General features: G+C 41.1%; 1 protein-coding gene and 1 long non-coding RNA gene across 3 annotated transcripts in view; one reads left to right on the top strand and one right to left on the bottom strand.

Moving 5' to 3' along the window:
• LOC147269669 (uncharacterized) overlaps positions 1–17,689 on the bottom strand; it is a 145,796-nt gene that overhangs the window by 62,272 nt on the left and 65,835 nt on the right. The window contains exon 4 of one of the 2 annotated variants that reach the window (XR_015110542.1): positions 7,950–8,842. The exons of the other annotated variant lie outside the window; for it this stretch is intronic. This is a non-coding gene — a long non-coding RNA (uncharacterized LOC147269669). Of the gene's footprint in view, positions 1–7,949; positions 8,843–17,689 lie in introns of those variants that run through there. 2 annotated transcript variants of the gene reach the window in all.
• On the top strand, positions 2,708–16,946 carry mmp2 (matrix metallopeptidase 2). Its single transcript, XM_086188868.1, has 13 exons — positions 2,708–3,101; positions 3,260–3,486; positions 4,960–5,108; positions 5,648–5,776; positions 6,444–6,617; positions 7,693–7,866; positions 8,634–8,807; positions 9,260–9,415; positions 9,496–9,622; positions 12,739–12,875; positions 13,334–13,493; positions 13,739–13,848; positions 15,526–16,946. The coding sequence occupies exons 1-13, from the start codon at positions 2,946–2,948 to the stop codon at positions 15,627–15,629; spliced, it is 1,977 nt and encodes a 658-aa protein (XP_086044994.1). The 5' UTR covers positions 2,708–2,945; the 3' UTR covers positions 15,630–16,946.

The raw sequence follows: 17,689 nt of genomic DNA, 5'->3' as shown, positions 1-17,689 counted from the left end.
CCACTCGTCCTCATTATTAATGACACCAGTTTGTATGGTGTATGACCAGCAGATTGCATCGAGTTACATTTAGATATATGGAGAAACAAACATCCCTAAGAGACCCTGAAGCAAAAAAAGAAATGCTCCATAATGAAGGTGACATGTCTTGTTTATTTGCTGCGGTGTAAATGTTAAACTACGGATCAGCCCAAGTAGAGTAAAACATTCCATAAAACTAGATTGTGTTTAAATCAGCCATCTGAGCAGCAAGCAAATACAAATGGAGGAGATGCGCTCGCAATCAACAGCAACAAGGCACACACACTTAATTTTTTCTAAAGCAAACATTTCATCGATACACACACACACACGTACATTGTGGGATGCTTCAATCTAGAAGAAGCATTTTACAGAGGCCAAAAAAAAAAAAAAAGAAGAGCGAAAACAATTTACATGCAAATCAAACCTTATCATCTCAATCTCTTTATGCCAGTTTCTTCTGCAAAATTGTATTTATATGCACAACGGCATTCAATTACTGTAGCTGTAGCTCAACTTCTCACATCTCAGCGTTTTCTATTTGGAGAGGCAGGCCCATGTACATTTAATAGGTAGCCATTCTGTTTCCCGGCTCTGCAAGAGATCACTGCGAGTGAGTCAGTTAGAGGAGATGGCAGCATGTATCAGTGCATGAAATAAAGCTCCTGCTCCAAAGTGACAGGCCCTGGATATTGTTGGCAAATGGATGTTAAATTCACTCTGCAACCTCCAACAGCAGCCCCGGCTATGAAAAATTAACTGTACTCTGGCTAAAGGGAAGGGAAATTGCTTTGCAAGATATACCGCAAAATCCTGTTTGTGAGTTATCCATCTGTCAGATCTCTTCGCAAAAAAAGTCCTTCAGCTTTCTCTATTAAAGAGTCCGCACTCATACGGTGTTCGGGGTAATCCGCCATGAGAGCGGAAACAAAGAGATGTCAAAGAGAGCCAGAGTTAATCCTAAATCTATGCCATGGATCGCAGCTCAGTGAGGAAGACTGACTCCAGTGGCCTCAGTGCACACAGAGATGCAAGTCACACACGAGCCACCAGAGGGCAGTGACGGCTGTCAGCGCACGTCCTTTATTCAGCTCCTGTGATCAACATCACAAGTTTGATGACGAAAAACTGACTTGTTACACAATTCCATGTTAATAATTCACACTTTTAAAAAAGCATCAGGAAACGTAAAGGTTGGTTTGATGCCGTTGGCTTGCGAGTAAAGGCGTAGAGTCTTCATGTTGCTGGGCTGACTTTTGTCAACATGCTCACTCTTTTTCCTCTTCAACACCTCTTTTATTCATCTATTAACATTCCTTCAACCATGAACATTCCCATGAAGAGTCTACAAGGGAGGCCAGCATGTAGTCTCACACAAAAGAGCGTTCACTAACAGTTCTCATCATATAGGCCCATACTCCTCCATCTTATTATATATGGTCAATATTTCGGATGGATTTGTTTTTAAATATTTCATTAATTTGCCATCAGTTATATCAAGTCAAAATGATTATTTTCTTTATAACATTCCGAAACTTTAACTTTCTTAGCGAAAGGCTTCAGCTCTCCCTCTGCATTGCATTCTCTTTATCATTATTATCACTATTATAATTTGAATTGCTCAAATTAAAATTCAATTAAATAAAAACTGCTTTCAATGGGGGAATAGTCTTCAATTTGTTTCATAATCCCCCATCTACATTCAACTCTAATGTCAGGTGCAACTCTTCAAGGCTGAAATTTTAAATGGTACAACTGTAATGTGGACATTTTTAGAAACGCAATGCAAGTTTGTTGAAGCTTTTAACATGTTTTTGATGTTATCAGTCTTGTTTTTGCTGTGGAAAATAAAACAGCATTCCAGGAACAGGATCTATTGGCCTCATCAGTTTTTAGAGTTTTATGACGTAGTTTATTTGGGAACTTTCTCCACAGGATACTTGTGACTTTTCAAATCCCGCCACCAGATGTCACCATAACACTTTGAACAGCTTCTGACCTGAGCAGCCGAGTGTCACTGATCCTCTGCTCCAAGTGTTTGGTTCCTAATCATGTGATTTAATAGGCGCGTGGACTGCTTTGTTTTTTTGTTTTTGTTTTTACGTCTGTTAAAAGTCACTCCTTGATCTGGTGAAGTAGATTAAGAGAATGTAGAGGATGGATGCAGTTCTATGAAGGAAAATGAAGAAAAGATTTGATATGAACTGCAGGATAATGGCATTCTGCTGGCAAAGAGGACGTAGAGACAATTCGGTTACTTTACAATGAGGGGACATGATAACGGTTAGTTAATGCTCACTTGTATAAACTGAAAAACATTATTTAAGCATGATTACCCATTTAGTAATGCTCCAAAGTAGAGGACATGTCTCAGCCAACACGTCACCCTGGCCCTACAACCTTTGTTATTGTAAACACGTAGTAAAACCGTCTTCGTAGACTGACGTGTCGTGTTATCGCTGTTGTTGAGCGCACATCCTTGTCCGTCTACGTAAAAAAACAAACAACAAAGCAAAACTCGTCATTTCTGGCCATTATGCGTTATGGGCCCTTTAATAGTACCGCGATCTCCTTTTCACCTCAGATATTTTTTTCTCGTTCCTTTATGAAAAAAAAAAGTGGGTGAGGAATCCAAGTATATAAACAGGCATGAACTTACTCCTGAGTTTCATTGTGTGCCCCCCACCCCAGGCTCTAATTTCTCCACTCCCCGAGACTGCGCAGAAAGGTTCGGGGGAAAAAAGTGCATGTGCAAGCAGAACTGAGAAAGTTTGGTGTGGAACTGCAGGATGTCCCGTTAAGGAGAGAGAAAGAGAGAGAGAGAAAAAAAAAGAGTCTCCAGACGAGAAGAAGCTGAAGGGCTGAAAGGACTGCAGCCCCGAGCGAACGACACACCACACCTTAGAAATTGTTTACGCGTAAAAATGGGCTTTCCGGCGATTTTTAGTGGTCGTCGGATTGTTCTCAATGTGTTTTTGGTCCAATTTATCGCTTTTCAAGCAACATATGCAGCCCCTTCGCCTATTATCAGGTTTCCCGGAGACGATTCTCCCCCCAGGACAGACAAAGAGGTTGCCTTGGTAAGTTGATTGTTTTTCCTAAATTCCTGCTTTCTGAACAACTGCTAAACTGTTCAAGTACAAGAAGTGGGAAGACTTAGTTTGCAAAAAAAACAACCAACCTTTCATACTTTGTTCAAGAGGTTAAAAAACACTTTTTGTATGATTTTCTCCTCCAGCATTATCTAAATAAGTTTTATGGATGCCCACAAGACAGATGCAACCTGATGGTCCTCAAGGACACCTTAAAGAAAATGCAAAAGTTCTTTGCCCTCCAAGAAACTGGAGAGATTGATGCCAAAACTGTGGAGATTATGAAAAAACCTCGCTGCGGTGTCCCAGATGTTGCCAATTACAACTTCTTCCACAGGAAACCCATGTGGCAGAAAAAAGACATCACCTACAGGTCAGAACATCTACATTACAGCAGCATTTTTCAGGCTTTTGACTGTATCTGCCCTTGAAGAGTTCTAGGGAAACCCTGCTGTTTGTTTTTAAGGGGCGTGGCCTCTGAGTCATAAACACTTCAGAGCTCAAACAATGACATCGTGAAGGTTTATCGATGTAGTTTTTTTGAGCGTAGAGGTCTTTGGGCCCCATTAAAACACCATATAGATCCCCATCAACTGTTTAAAGCTATAGTGCAGCGTTTTTTGTCTCCATCTTGTGGCAGCGGCACGTACTGCAAACCGACTCCCTAGTTACTGTTGCTGCTGTAAAACCCCACAAAACGACTTATTTCATCATCAGAATTTGACCTGTTTGGTCTGATAACACTGTGAGTCACATGTTTAAATTATTTATCCACTTTCAAGGTAGCAGAGGGCTAACGAGAAGGTGCCGTCTGGGCCACTGTTAGTGCGCTGCAGGGATGATTAATTTTTGTAAAGTAATCCCAAAGCTAGTATTAGCATATGTTTCTTGGACCAAAGGCTCATGGAATTTCTACAATGCGTTTAGGGGTATTGCGGAAAATAAAATGGCAAAATGCCAAAAATGGCTTTGTTCAGGAAGATAGTCTTCACATCGTGACACTGATTTAACTCTGGTGCAGTTACTTTTAAGTTTACGCCGCCCCTGGAAAAATGAACTATTCGTCAATAATTGTTTTTGACCACCACCACCACAATTAAGCTCCATCCTACTTCTATGTATTTATTGCAGTGGCTTTTAAAATATCTCAATCTTTGCTTTTTCCATGATGTGATTGACATTTGCTGACCAGACATCTGATGGCCATAAATCAAACCATATCAAGTCTGAGTCACACAACAACACTTGTATCATTTTAAATTCAGAGTAGTGTCTGAGAGCTGAAAACTCCCAACTCTACGGCCTGAAGTTTGTTTGCTTTGAGCAGTTAACCACAACTTGGCCCTGTTTGACCTCCACCCTCCCCTCAACATCAAGCCCCCCCCCCCCCCCCCCACACACACACACACACACCGTTACCAAGCACTTGCATCCTATGTCTCGCTTACAGCAGCATTCTAACACAGTATGTGTCAAGTCTGTTGTTTTGGTTCTGTTTGAGGTTTACAACAATAAGAAATTGGTTTATTTACATCGGCGGGTTGGTGCCCTGGCCATTCCAGTCAGTGTGTGTGTGTGTGTGTGTGTGTGTGTGTGTGTCAAGACAAGCCAAAGACAATAACAAGGAGGAGATCTTAAACTTGAGTAGACAAGCATCGGACTTGTGGCTGAACGCTGTTTCCTGCAGCATTTTTACCAAATGACTCACAGACTTTCAGTTAAAGAAGAGAGAAAGAGATCCGGTGATGTCTCTGGGCGATTGTGGAGCCGTGGTGTTAACCCTATCCTGATTTCTTCATTGTCTTGCTCTTCTTTGCTCTAAACTGACTCCCTCTTCACCATGCAGAATCCTGGGATACACTCCTGACCTGGACGAGGAAGTCATCAATGATGCTTTCTACCGAGCCTTCAAAGTCTGGAGCGATGTCACCCCTCTCTCCTTCACCCGCATCATGGATGGAGAGGCTGATATCATGATTAATTTTGGCCGTAACGGTACGCCATGTACAAACAAGTTGCGATTCACTAGATACTGGGCCTGGTGTTTTCAAATACTGCTCTTACATGCTAAGAATTACAGTATTTTATTGCTGGTACATTCGAGCCTCTGATTATTATTTCAGTCTCAACTCCGTTCACAAACTCACCGGCCTCCATGCCACGTATGGATGCATTTCAGTCTCAAGATTTATTTCACAGTACATAGAACTGGTGCTGAAAGCCTAGTTGTAAAAGAGGTGAGTAGAATAATTCCAATGAAAACAATCGTACATCACATCGTGTGACTCACATCTAGAAGCAGGAATCCAGGGCAAAAACACAAAGTTGCCATTTCAGAAGCAGTCGTTTGAGAAACACATGAAAGGATATTTTACGATATGACTTTTTCACTGGTATTTTTTTAGTATTTCATCCTGTAAGCCCTCATCACTGACGCATATAAGCTGTTTCCCTTCCAGCATCCAGCGTTAAGTAGCTGTACCTGACAAAAAACAATATCAGGAGGCATTAATATTCGCTGCTGTCCTCAACAGAACATGGAGACGGTTACCCTTTTGACGGAAAAGATGGACTTTTAGCTCATGCCTTTGCCCCTGGACCAGGAATTGGTGGAGACTCCCACTTTGATGATGATGAGCAGTGGACGCTGGGCGAGGGCCAAGGTAAAGCTGAGACATTATTTAGCAACATGAAGAGATTTTAAAACCCTTCATATTTGTCATTCATATTTTTAAGATGTTTTATTCCTTAAATGTCCTCAAATGCACATTGACTCAAAGCAAATGACAGGACTACTACTTGTGCACCAAGTGTACTAACTGTGCACTAATTTAACTTTCAAACTCTGTTTTGACTGCATTAACTTTGTTTGAACTTTCTGGCACTCAGAATGAAAAAGCCCAGCCATCTGGAAGATGAACAGACATTTGCACTCATTTGTATTGGCACACATTGACCCAGATAGGTTTATTTGTCCCTCCTTTTGCAGATCCTCTTGTCTAGTAATCTATAAACCTGTTTTTTTTCTCCCCGTCTCGTGGTGTGAAAGAATTCTCACAACACTCTCGCAAACACGGCAAACTTTTGTTGTCACATTGATGCAAATTTCATCCTGTTCTCTTAAGAATCGTGTGGATTTTGCATTGTTTCTCAACAACGCTGGTGTTTTTTGTTTTTTTTAAACTTCTTTTCATATTCCACGCATACTTTTCGAAACAGATATTATTTTCCCTCTAAAATATGGTTTTGGAAATGTATGATTTAATAGATTTACAGTGGATTAGTCAACCCATGGAAAAGCAGCATGATGATCCATAATCTTTCCAACAGTGGTGAAGGTGAAGTTTGGCAATGCTGATGGAGAGTTCTGTAAATTCCCCTTCCTGTTCATGGGCACCGAGTACAACAGCTGCACATCTCAGGGACGCGACGACGGCTTCCTCTGGTGCTCAACTACCTACAACTTCGATGAAGAAGGCAAATATGGCTTCTGCCCCCATGAATGTGAGTTTACTTGCACCTTTTATACTTTTGACCTGTGGTATTATGTCATTTTTGTAGCATGTGTACTTGTGACTTTATGGCCCTGTTTGATTTTGGCACCGCTTTGTTGTGCCTGACTTGGATCCTGTTGCACCGAAAACATGCTGCAGTGCATCATCCAGTTGTTGTTGTTTGTTTTTTAATCCAAGAAGCATCTCATAACACAATGATAATCAGATCTGTTTTGCTGTTTTTACATTTGGAAAGAAAGAAAGTAGGTTGAACTGAATGCCAGGAAAGTGTTGTTTTTTGTTTTGTTTTTTCTGTTTGGATTGGATCATGGAATGTTTCTTTTCCAAGAAGCTGCCCCACTTTTGAACACTGGGCTTTGTCAAACATTTTGTTTATCTGTGTTATGTTGCTGTCCATTGTACTAACATGATCACATGCCTGTTACAGCGAACTGCCAAAGTACACATGTACTCAGTTGTTTTATATGATGCGAACATGAGTCGAGGCTGGTTTGTACTGGAGATGTCTGCTGTGTTAACATGAAATGAAATAGAACCATTCCTCCTGTTTTTGTACGTCGAGTTCTACTTTGGCTTCCACTCCGAGCACCCGACACCGATCACTCCAGGATCAGAAGGTCACAGTCAATTGGAGTGATGTCACAGTATCAGATGTTCACTGAACGAGCATTGTGGACAAAAGAATTCACAATAACGATATTATAATTATATATATATTGAGAGGGAGAAAATTTGATGAAAATCACAACAACGGAGAGCCAAAATCACAAAATGTTTCTTTCTTTCATTTAGGCCAATCAGTTGAATAAATCTTAAATCCATGACACGTAATTTTGTCACTATCTTGGTGTGACTCAGATAAAAACTGGTGTAGGTTTTTCTTCTTTTGTTTTCGTTATAAATGCACTATTTATAATCCATTTAGAAACCAATCACAGTCCACACACCAGTCACGCCTTTTCTATTGCTCACCTTAGCTTCTGTTCTGTTTTACAGATTGAAATCTAAAAATGGAATATGTATTCAGTTTCTCTAAAACTTCTTTGTGTTTATTTGTGTTTCAGTGCTATTTACCCTGGGTGGAAATGGGGATGGTGCTCCCTGTAAGCTCCCCTTCACCTTTCAAGGGGAGAAATACGACGAATGCACCACTCAAGGCAGGGACGATGGCTATCGCTGGTGTGCGACTACAGAGGACTACGACCGTGACAAAACCTACGGCTTCTGCCCTGAAACTGGTAGGTGTAGCCACCTTGTATGGGTTTGGTCTGGCTTTGCTTTGCACATCATGGGACAGAGGTGACTGAAGACCGCTACATCTGCATGCTGCAGTCCCGATTGTCCTGTTTATGTTAAAGCTAATCTTACGCAGATGCACAAAGTGCCTTAACTGGCTGAGTTTATATGGCTGTGCAGTGTCTGATGCCCTGACTGGTGTTGGAATGCTCCTGCTGGGGTTTTTGGTCTTGCTCGTGGTCTGCTGAGTGGCTGTGAAAGCATTTTAATGTGCAGTGGCAGGGCTTATTTTCCATTCTGTCAGTGGGTCTGGTTTAAGGGTTGGGGTAGAGTAAAAGAGAAGGAGAAAAGCAGTGGGAGAGACAGTGAGGTATGACCACCGGGGCTTTCATCTGGTTCCACTTGATTAGGAATCTAGTGTTGTGTGATAGCGCGTGCTGAATAAGATGTGATTTTCCTACAAAAAAAATTAAAAACCAAAAAAAAACAAAACCACAAAGTCAGTGTTGCCAAGTAGAAAATGATCTCTCTTTGCAAAAAAAAAAAGTCATTTGGGCTGATTCTTGTTGGATTTGTGCCTGGTGGATTAGTTATTCATGCCATTTATATTGTGTCATGGCTTTGATGATAATGCTGTTTTCAACATCAACTGCACTAATTTCAGAATATAATGAAAACCAAATTGTACTTGAGAAAGATTCGGGTCCTTAAATGATTTCAGATGACGGTGGTATACTTCACATCTAAGAGTTGGTGCCTTTTGTTGCAGCCATGTCAACCGTGGGGGGAAACGCAGAAGGAAGCCCCTGCGCGTTCCCCTTCACTTTCCTGGGAGACACCTACGATTCCTGTACCACATCTGGACGCAGCGATGGCAAAATGTGGTGTGCTACAACCAAGAGTTACGATGATGACCGCAAGTGGGGTTTCTGTCCCGACCAAGGTATGAAGCAAGGGAGGCATGGAGGCCATGACTGCCTGACAAACAAAGACAAATTTGTTACCATATACATACATATTCACCATAGGCAGGAAAATAGATAAAGTTTAGGTCCATTAATGTGAATCTAAAGAATAAAATGATTTACTCTTATGGTTCACAACCCTCAAAAGATATATCTACCGTTTCATAACAACGTATGTATCCAATTCTCTCTTTGGATCCACAGAACTAACGTTATATAGGTGATGACAGCATAATGTAAAGGAAGTGAAGAGGTACAAGATTTCAAAATAAGAGTCAGAAATGACTGCAACCAGACAAAAACGAAACTACAAACACAGGTGTAGAATCCAGAGAGCACGTATCTCCTCCATCAAACCGTTTGTTTGTTTTTTTTTCCAGTGTGAGTTGAATGTCATGTGTCAGTGTAATTCTGTTGCATATGTCTCCAGGCTACAGTTTGTTCCTGGTTGCGGCCCATGAGTTTGGTCATGCCCTTGGCCTGGAGCACTCTCAAGACCCCGGTGCATTGATGGCCCCCATCTACACCTTCACCAAAGACTTCAGACTTTCTCATGATGATATCAAAGGCATCCAGGAGCTCTATGGTGGGAAGAAATAGGATTTGTTTACCCTACAGGGGGAGTCTGTCATATTATAACAATAATGTTCTATCTCTTATCACCAGGTGTGCCAACAGACAAGCCTATGCCTCCAACCCAGGGACCCGTCACTCCCATGGACATCTGTAAAGAGCCGGTTATCTTTGACGCTGTAGCACAAATCAGAGGAGAGACCTTCTTCTTCAAGGACAGGTAAAATAAGTCAGACATTGTGTCGACCAGAACTCGATCAAAGTTAGTCTTCTATTAATCAATCCAAAGGCACATTTCTTGTGTCTTTCAGTCAGAATCCTATTTACTAGCAGGTAAAGTATTTTACAATATTTGACTTAGTATAATTGGTGCAGAATAACATGTTAGTGTGGTGTGTAGTGCCTTTGGGTGGAGGGGATAAACCAGGGGACCCTGTCAGTGGGAGTCCCAGGCTTTGGGACCCCCACTGCACTCCTAGCAGGAAGCCAACAACAGATGGGAAGAAACTGTTGTGGGGTTTTGGTCCTGATGGACTGCAGCCTCCTGCCTAAGGGGAGTGTTTCAAATATGCTAACTTGACATTTCCACCAGCCCTAAATATGGTGTGATTTCTATGTTCAACGCTTCAAACTTGCAAGCAAATCCCGCAGATGTTTTGGCTGTATTTCCTGTCGATGATCACTGGGACGAGGGGACAAACAAGCCAATATCCTCTTTTGTTCAAGTAAAAACAGCAGCTGCTCATGTTGGAATTCATTTTTTTTTCTCCACATAAACAAAATGTAGTTTGACATGAGGTTTGCAGTTAATTGTTGTTTCTCACATTGGAATCTTCAGCCACTTTAAGATTATGGGTTACTTGCCTTTTTCCCTGATGTGACAATGCTTTTGAGACATAAACAAGCCATACCCATGATGCAGTAAGATCCAAATAGTTATTAGTCAGAAACACAGTCTGCACTTCTCCACTGGCGCCAGTGAGTCTTGTAAGCTTACTGTGTTTCTACTGGCTGACCCCTGTGTAGAAGTTTCCTGATATGCTGTGGTTTTGTCAACAGTCTTCTGTGAGTCAGAATATTTTCCCGTAAGAAGGTGAACTTTTCATACACAGCATGTTCGTTTTGTTGTGGATACATTTCCAGGACAGACTTGGAGATCAATAACGTTCTAGAAAGGGAAATGGTGCAACACTGAAAAGCAGCATTGTTAGTTTTTGATGTTTAGCACTGATTTCTAGCAATTTCAGAGATGCGGCTGTGTAACTGTCGTTGCTTTTCAGGGAAATGTGTGCAAAGCAAACAGACCAGTGAACCGCTTCACCCAAGAGTCTTTAGTCTTTCAGTTACCCTGGTTTGCCTCCTGGAGAACCTCGTCTTTGAAACAAGTACCAATCCTGATCATAAATCTTGCTTTTATAGAGAATTATTTTCAGACAGATGCTGTGATTGGTGGTGCAGCACAGATCGTCCCAGAAGGCTCTGCGGACCTTGTAAATGTGTCTCGTTGTTTCAAACTGGACTTGATTCTCTGCGACTCGTAAAGCACCGGGAGTCTGTAATTTCAGAGTAGTTATTTTCATCTAAGCAGGTCAATTGATGTACCTGCTTATCATCCAAATTATTGTATAATCTCATAAATTTGAGGTTCTGACACTGTACATTGCTCCCAATAATGAACTTTAAGTATGATTTCTGTCTTCGCACACAGATGTTTATGTCCTACACAGGTTACTTTGTAGAACTGCAGCTATGATATTAATTGTATTCTATTCGAGTCATAATACAATGCTAATTGCTAATTATTTTCCCGCTATTTTAGGTTCGAAGTGTGTCAGCTATCATGGTCAGTTGCATAGATTTGCTATCATCGAACTATTTGGTATTTCTTACATCTTGGTTGCTGTGTGAGAATATGTGGACGCACCTGAAGATTTAGAGCTGAGTAGTAGGTGAAAGACAAAACATTGTGAGGTATTAAAGTGAATGTATAATTCAGTAGTCTGAGATTAGAGACGTTTCAGACCTGTTGAGTCTGACCTCCATAGAGTCTCCTGTTTTGTTTGTACAAGCATGCTATGTAACTTCTGACAAAAAGCACTAATGCTTACTTAATCGCATTCCTGTTTACGGAAGTAAGTTCAACTCTTTTTCTCTTGGCTCAGCATACTTATATTGAAGGATACATCTTGACGTGATGCGATGAGAAATACTTTTAGTGCTTCCTGAGCTCAGCATAAAAGTGTTTCTTGAGTGTCTGGAGGCTTCAGGGGGAAAAGACATTTCCAAGTCAGTCGAGACAGTTTTCACTAAGATGCTAATTGAAGTGCAATCTCACTGAATATCTGTCTTTGCAGTAAAAAAAAATCAACATGTGCAATAAATTTAAAAAGATGCATGTTGTTGAGATAACAAAGAGATCTGATATTAAGGGAACAGGGAAATATGAGCGATGTTGTGTCTGGTTACACATAGAAACTGCAGTAGTTACAGTAGAGAGCATAACTGGAAGGGTTGGTTCCCAAGAAATGCTGCAGTATGTTAACCAGCTTGTCTCTAAAGTTGCATACATAGAGCAGACGAGAGGACATGGGATTTGGATGAAATAACACCTCAACAATAAGCAACGTAGCTGCTGGTGATGCAGAATCGATGGGTGCAGAGTTATAATCTCTGCTTGGAGCTACATGGCTGCAGTGACCACATATTTGAGTGAAGAATAACATCAACAGACAAATGTGAAATATGGGAATTACACAAGAGGGAATTACCCAGGTAACCACAGCCAGAAATGTCCTCAAACAGACCACTGACAAGATGTTAGGAAATGAACAAACTGTAGCTCTTTCTCTGACCGTTATCATAGTGAACGAAAACAAGATTTTGGAGCAGACAGCTGAACAGTGGGCAGAGTATTGAAGTACTGTAAGATCATTTCTGGCATATGTGGCACACGGTGTTCATATATTTTAATAAAATGTCATCCTTGTTTTCATGCTATCATTATTCCAACTCATCTTTGCAACTGGCAGATCTTTTTTTTGAAAATGGGTCAGTGGAAAAGATTTTGGGAAGCTGCTGTTGTGCAGCTGTATTGGAAATCCGGGCAAGATGGGTCTTGTTCCACTGGCGTCGGCAGCCTTCGACTAAATGAGAACCAGATGCTCATGAATCAGGTCATTGTAGCTGACTCGGCCAGTGAAGCACTTGCACTAAACCCCTCCACACGTGCACACAGACAGACACACACACACACGCACGCACGCTCATAAGCCCACCTCCTCATCAACCCCCAGCTCATCTACCTCATCTCATGGTCTCATTCTCTCTCTCTGCCAGGTTCCTGTTCAGGTCAGTCAACTTCCGAAGCAAACCCAGCGGACCTATGCTTGTCGCCACCTACTGGCCTGACCTGCCTGCCAAGATAGACGCCGCCTATGAAAACCCAGTGGACGAGAAAACGGTCTTCTTCTCAGGTGTGCTGAAGACAACAATAGCGCTGAGTTAGACTTTGCTCAGCGTTTCTGTCTCATCATGTCTGTGGTGATCAGAGAAAGAATTCCACTTCCATGAGTAATGAAGAGGTGTCTTCACTTTTACTTGGATGCCTTTCCTTTAACGGTCAGACTAACTGGAACATCAGGATCAGGAATGTTGGCTAGATACTCCTGTTAGAGATGTGCAGGGACATTTGAGATATTCCGCAATACTTATTAGTGGTTCAAGATACATTCTCCATATCTTACTAATGTAACTACATGATGGTCTCAAAGAGATAATATACAAAGCAGTCCACATTACAAAATTTGGTCAATAGATTTGTAGCATTATCAGATAATCACTGGATCAGATGGATCTGGTAAAATTATTACCTGTCATTAATAAAACACATGTCCACAATGCTATTTTATCTCTACTTTTTGTCTCACACTAGGCAATGAAGTATGGGTCTACAAGGCCGATGAGTTGGAAAGAGGCTACCCCAAGAGGCTCCACAACCTTGACCTCCCTGGTGACCTGCAGCAAATCGATGCTGTGTTCAACTTTAGGAAGAACAAGAAGACTTATCTTTTCTCAGGAGATCAGTTCTGGAGGTGAGGTTGTGAGAGTTCTCAGACAAACCCTTGATTGCTCTGTTTTTGTCACCATCTATTATTTCTGTACTGGGTTACGTCTGGATGCGGTTTGTGTTTGGTGCTCTATAAACTACAACAGCTCAGTTCAGCCTTGCACAATGCTGAGTGTATTTGTACTGCTAACTGTATTATCCCATGAAACATGTTGCTTGCATTCATCAGAATTGTTACAGAAATGTAATTTTACTGTTCCGTGTACACAGATATGATGAAACCACCAAGACAATGGACTCTGGTTTCCCCAAACTTATTGCTGACTCCTGGAATGGCATCCCAGATGGCATTGACGCTGCCTTCAGTCTTAATGGAATCGGTAATTATCTTAAAAAAAACAAAACAAAACAAAACACTCTATGAATGAAACAATCATCAAAAATATTGAACTCTTGGGGTTAGATTAGGCACGCATAGGTATATGGAATAGACCGTTTTGAGCACTTCAAAACGCACTGTCTAAAACCTATGAACCATGATGGAACTTTGCAGCTTTTGTTGCAAAGTTGAGCAGTTGAGCCGTTAAACGTCATCATTTTTGGAAGTGTTTCATCAATTACCCATTTGACCTCATAGTGGATGCTAAAAGAATGTCAGAAGATGTTCGCCCCTGGGGGGCACAAGTGCATGTACAAATATTCTGCCAGTCCATCCCAATATTCTCCATGGGGAGTTAATCGAAGATATTTGTGGATCACCAAAGTTATTAAGTCACATGAAATTCCTAAATGTTTCAACAAAATGGTGTTCTGATACTTCTTGTTCAGACATTTGCAAAATGCAACACCATGGCCAGAAACGGCCCGGGACCAATCTCAATCTGGCTCACGTTGTCCTCAAACTAAATGAAACGCCCGTATGGCCACAGACCGAGTCGGTGCAGTCTACCGTTGTTGTGTTGCTCCTGTTTGAGTCACTGTTGAGAAAAGCAATAAGGCTGGATCCTCTGGGGACTATGCATGTTCAGTATAATGAAGATGAACGTCTTTAGCAGTCTACCCAGAAGTTTCAGGCTACTGACAGAAGCTGTTGCTATCCCTTGATCCATGGCGCTGTAATGATTTGTTAAAAAGTAACTATCACTTTGTAAGGGAATTAATACTGCAAACAAATGAAAAGCCTTCACAACATTTGATATTTTGCTACAGTAATACCACTTAATTCGAAACAACTCACACTGGGAAGGGCTTTAAAACCAACACTCTTGCCTTCACTGGCTGTAAATCATATGATAGATACATGCTGCTCCTTTGTTTGAATATTTAACACTAGCAGGAGGAAATAGGATAATACAGAGATGGCCGTGGTCCTTTGATTATAACATGGCTTCTGCTGTAGTTCAGGATCTACAGACTGGCGCTGCCTCCAGTTAGATATCAGGCAAATTCAATCAGCTCTATCTGCACGTCTGGCTCTGTGCCTCTTTCAGCAAAACTCCTCACAGACCAAAACCCAGCAAGCAGCGATGATGAGAACTAGCCAGAAATGAGCTGTTTCTAAGAACTGACTACCCCCAAACGGGGGAGTACATTTAGGCTGAAAGGAGTAGTTCGTAAGGAACTGATCTCAGTAGCTGCTTTGTATTTGTTACCCATTTTTTTTTATTTGCTCTGCATGAGTAACAGTTCATGGAAGCTTTGCTTTTCAGTGAGCGGGCATCAGTCAGCCTCCTCGGGGTTAGAGGAGTTATGCAGATTTTTTTGTTAATGGCGAGCCACCAAGGATTTTTCCATTACTGCTGCCTTAACATACACCGTACTGTAAGCATTGCAAAGCCCCTTCCCCACACAGTGAACAAACATATTTATATAAAGCCAGTCTGTGCACCTCTACAGAAGTGCCTCTGTATGATCCCTGATCAGCATAATTTGGACAGAGAAGGAGGTTTGACTCTGGTTTTAGCAGGAGCCGATTGGTTATTTTCAGTTTTATTATCCTGTCTGTATGATTTCTGCAGTCGTTTTAAACTCTTTTTCATTTTCCTTTTCTTTACCAGATTACAGTTACTTCTTCAAAGGCAACCACTATTTCAAACTGGAAGACAGCAGCTTGAAGATTGTCAAGCTGGGTGAAATTACAAAGGACTGGCTGGGTTGTTGAGCATTTACAAAATGCATTGCAACTTGCTAATTTCCTGCGACGACGTCTGGCCTCATGAGGACAGTGCCAAAATATCAAACACAGCTCGAGGTCGCCACAGTGCACAGTGTTGCATGTTTTAATCCTGGTAACTCTGCACACATCCACAGGAGGCATGTCCCCGTTCAGCCTGTATAACCAGCCTCCAGCTTTGTAGAAAGGCTCCCTGAGACCTTCTGCACAGGCCGAACATAGGCAACTGGATATTATTATGTGATATTGATGTTTTGTTACGCTGATGCAAATCTATTACAGTATGTACCCCTGTTTTTTTTAAAATTGTTCTCTAGTTTTGTGTGTTTTTTGTTTGTAATTTTAAACTCTGACATCAGGTATGTCCACACTGCATTGACAGCAGTGTTATACTTTGCTGTGAGATATTGCCATTCTATGCTAGTTTGATTCTGAACGGCTTTTTTTTTTTTTTGAATGATTTGAGGAATTCACGTGGGCTATGTCCAGTGAGAGAGCAGTTTTATAAATGCATCAGATTTAATTAAGTAATTTTCTTAGTTGTGCAATACATTTGAAGAAATGAATTGTGTCTGACCGAAAATGGTGCTTTTAGTTTTTGATTTTGTATATACAGTATATATGTTGGTGACAAGTGAAAGGAAAGAAGAACAAGGGTCCTTCTACATGTCTCTGGAACATAATCACTCTTTTGGTTTTTCAGTCAAAATTCTCCCCTAGATATTTTGTTTTTGTGGGTTGAGATTTGGTGACTGCAAAGATTGTAGCTTGTGACCCCTGGTACATTCTGGATGGGGCCATTGTCAACCTGTATGCAGGTTTTTCCTTTAATTTGTCACCTTTCCGTATATACATTTTATATTCTGTGTAACTATTTCTGATGGGACGATCTTCTGGATGACTTAAAGTAGTATTTGCAGGCACACATTATTCTCCATTTGGTTAGCACTTTGTATAGGACTATATATGGGAACTGCACAATGTGGAGACCAAATTATTGTCTTGGCAACTTTGCATTTCATTTGACTAACGGTACAGGAAGATTTAAGGCACAGGTTGCCTCTAGAGGCTGTATAGGTTTGCTGCATGATGGAATCATGACAAGAGTACCGCAGTAGTATTGTTTAGTAATCTTAGAATATTTTCTTCCCTGTCATGGAATTTGACAATACAGTTGTTGTGTTTTGTGTTGTTTTAATGCTTGTGCACTTTGTCACTGTCATCAATAAAGATGGTCAATATAATGATATTGTGTGTTGTGGAAAATACTCTCAATAAACCATGTGACCCAAATGGCAACCAAATACTAAATCACAGTCATTGATGTTTTCATTAAATTTACCGAACTACAACCGTCAACACCGAAATGTAAAGTGAGAAACACACAAGTCCTAAGTTCTATTCTCAAGTACTTCAACACAGTTTTACACTTTTAAGTTGTTCATAATGTGTTGGACTGGGCCTCGATCACCAAACAATCTTGCTCACGACTGGTTTTCTTACACAGAACAGGACATTTTTGTAGCCCTCAGTTTAGTCAGAGATCCGGTACCATTTGTTAAGTGCCACTCTTCCAGGCCTGCAAAGACTTATTTCCACAAGAGGTAAACAACAGATATTTGGACCATAGAGTTACAGCCAGCAGGCTTTGCTTCGCTTCCTCTCTGGAAGACTAAATTATGGGTTGAGAGAGCGAGAGAGAAATGTTTTTAGTGACACTGCGCCATCTTGTGGACATTTATTACCACATATTAACTCGTATTTGGTTGTAATATCCGTGCATAGCAGCAGTTGTGTCCGGGCCTGTGTATGTTCTGCGCAAAGTGATAACACTCTTTTCACCAGTGTCTTATGATAGCAGCGTATCACTCCGCCTTAAACATGATAGCACAGGTATTTATCAGAAAACCACATCATTATAAACACGGGGACACATTTTAGGTACACTAATCACGTGGGGATTCACAAACTGGAAACTAAACAAAAGTGAAAATCGTCAGGAGGCTCTTCACACCCTACAGGGACGAGATCCTAGAAATGCACTAACT

The sequence above is a fragment of the Aulostomus chinensis genome, chromosome 2, assembly GCF_037954235.1.
Source record: "Aulostomus chinensis isolate RoL2024-O1b breed Wild chromosome 2, RoL_Achi_v1.0, whole genome shotgun sequence".
NCBI classification, from domain to species: domain Eukaryota; kingdom Metazoa; phylum Chordata; class Actinopteri; order Syngnathiformes; family Aulostomidae; genus Aulostomus; species Aulostomus chinensis.
The sequence above is the reverse complement of the archived record's forward strand: the minus strand, read 5'-3'. Positions and strand labels throughout refer to the sequence as shown.

What these genes read in the sequence shown, in the direction of transcription:
- mmp2 (XM_086188868.1), top strand. Translation starts at nt 2,946, where the DNA reads ATGGGCTTTCCGGCGATTTTTAGTGGTCGTCGGATTGTTCTCAATGTG. An exon ending in GACGCTGGGCGAGGGCCAAG is followed by an intron (nt 5,777 to 6,443) that starts GTAAAGCTGAGA and finishes TCTTTCCAACAG; the next exon opens with TGGTGAAGGTGAAGTTTGGC. An exon ending in CTTCAGTCTTAATGGAATCG is followed by an intron (nt 13,849 to 15,525) that starts GTAATTATCTTA and finishes TTTCTTTACCAG; the next exon opens with ATTACAGTTACTTCTTCAAA.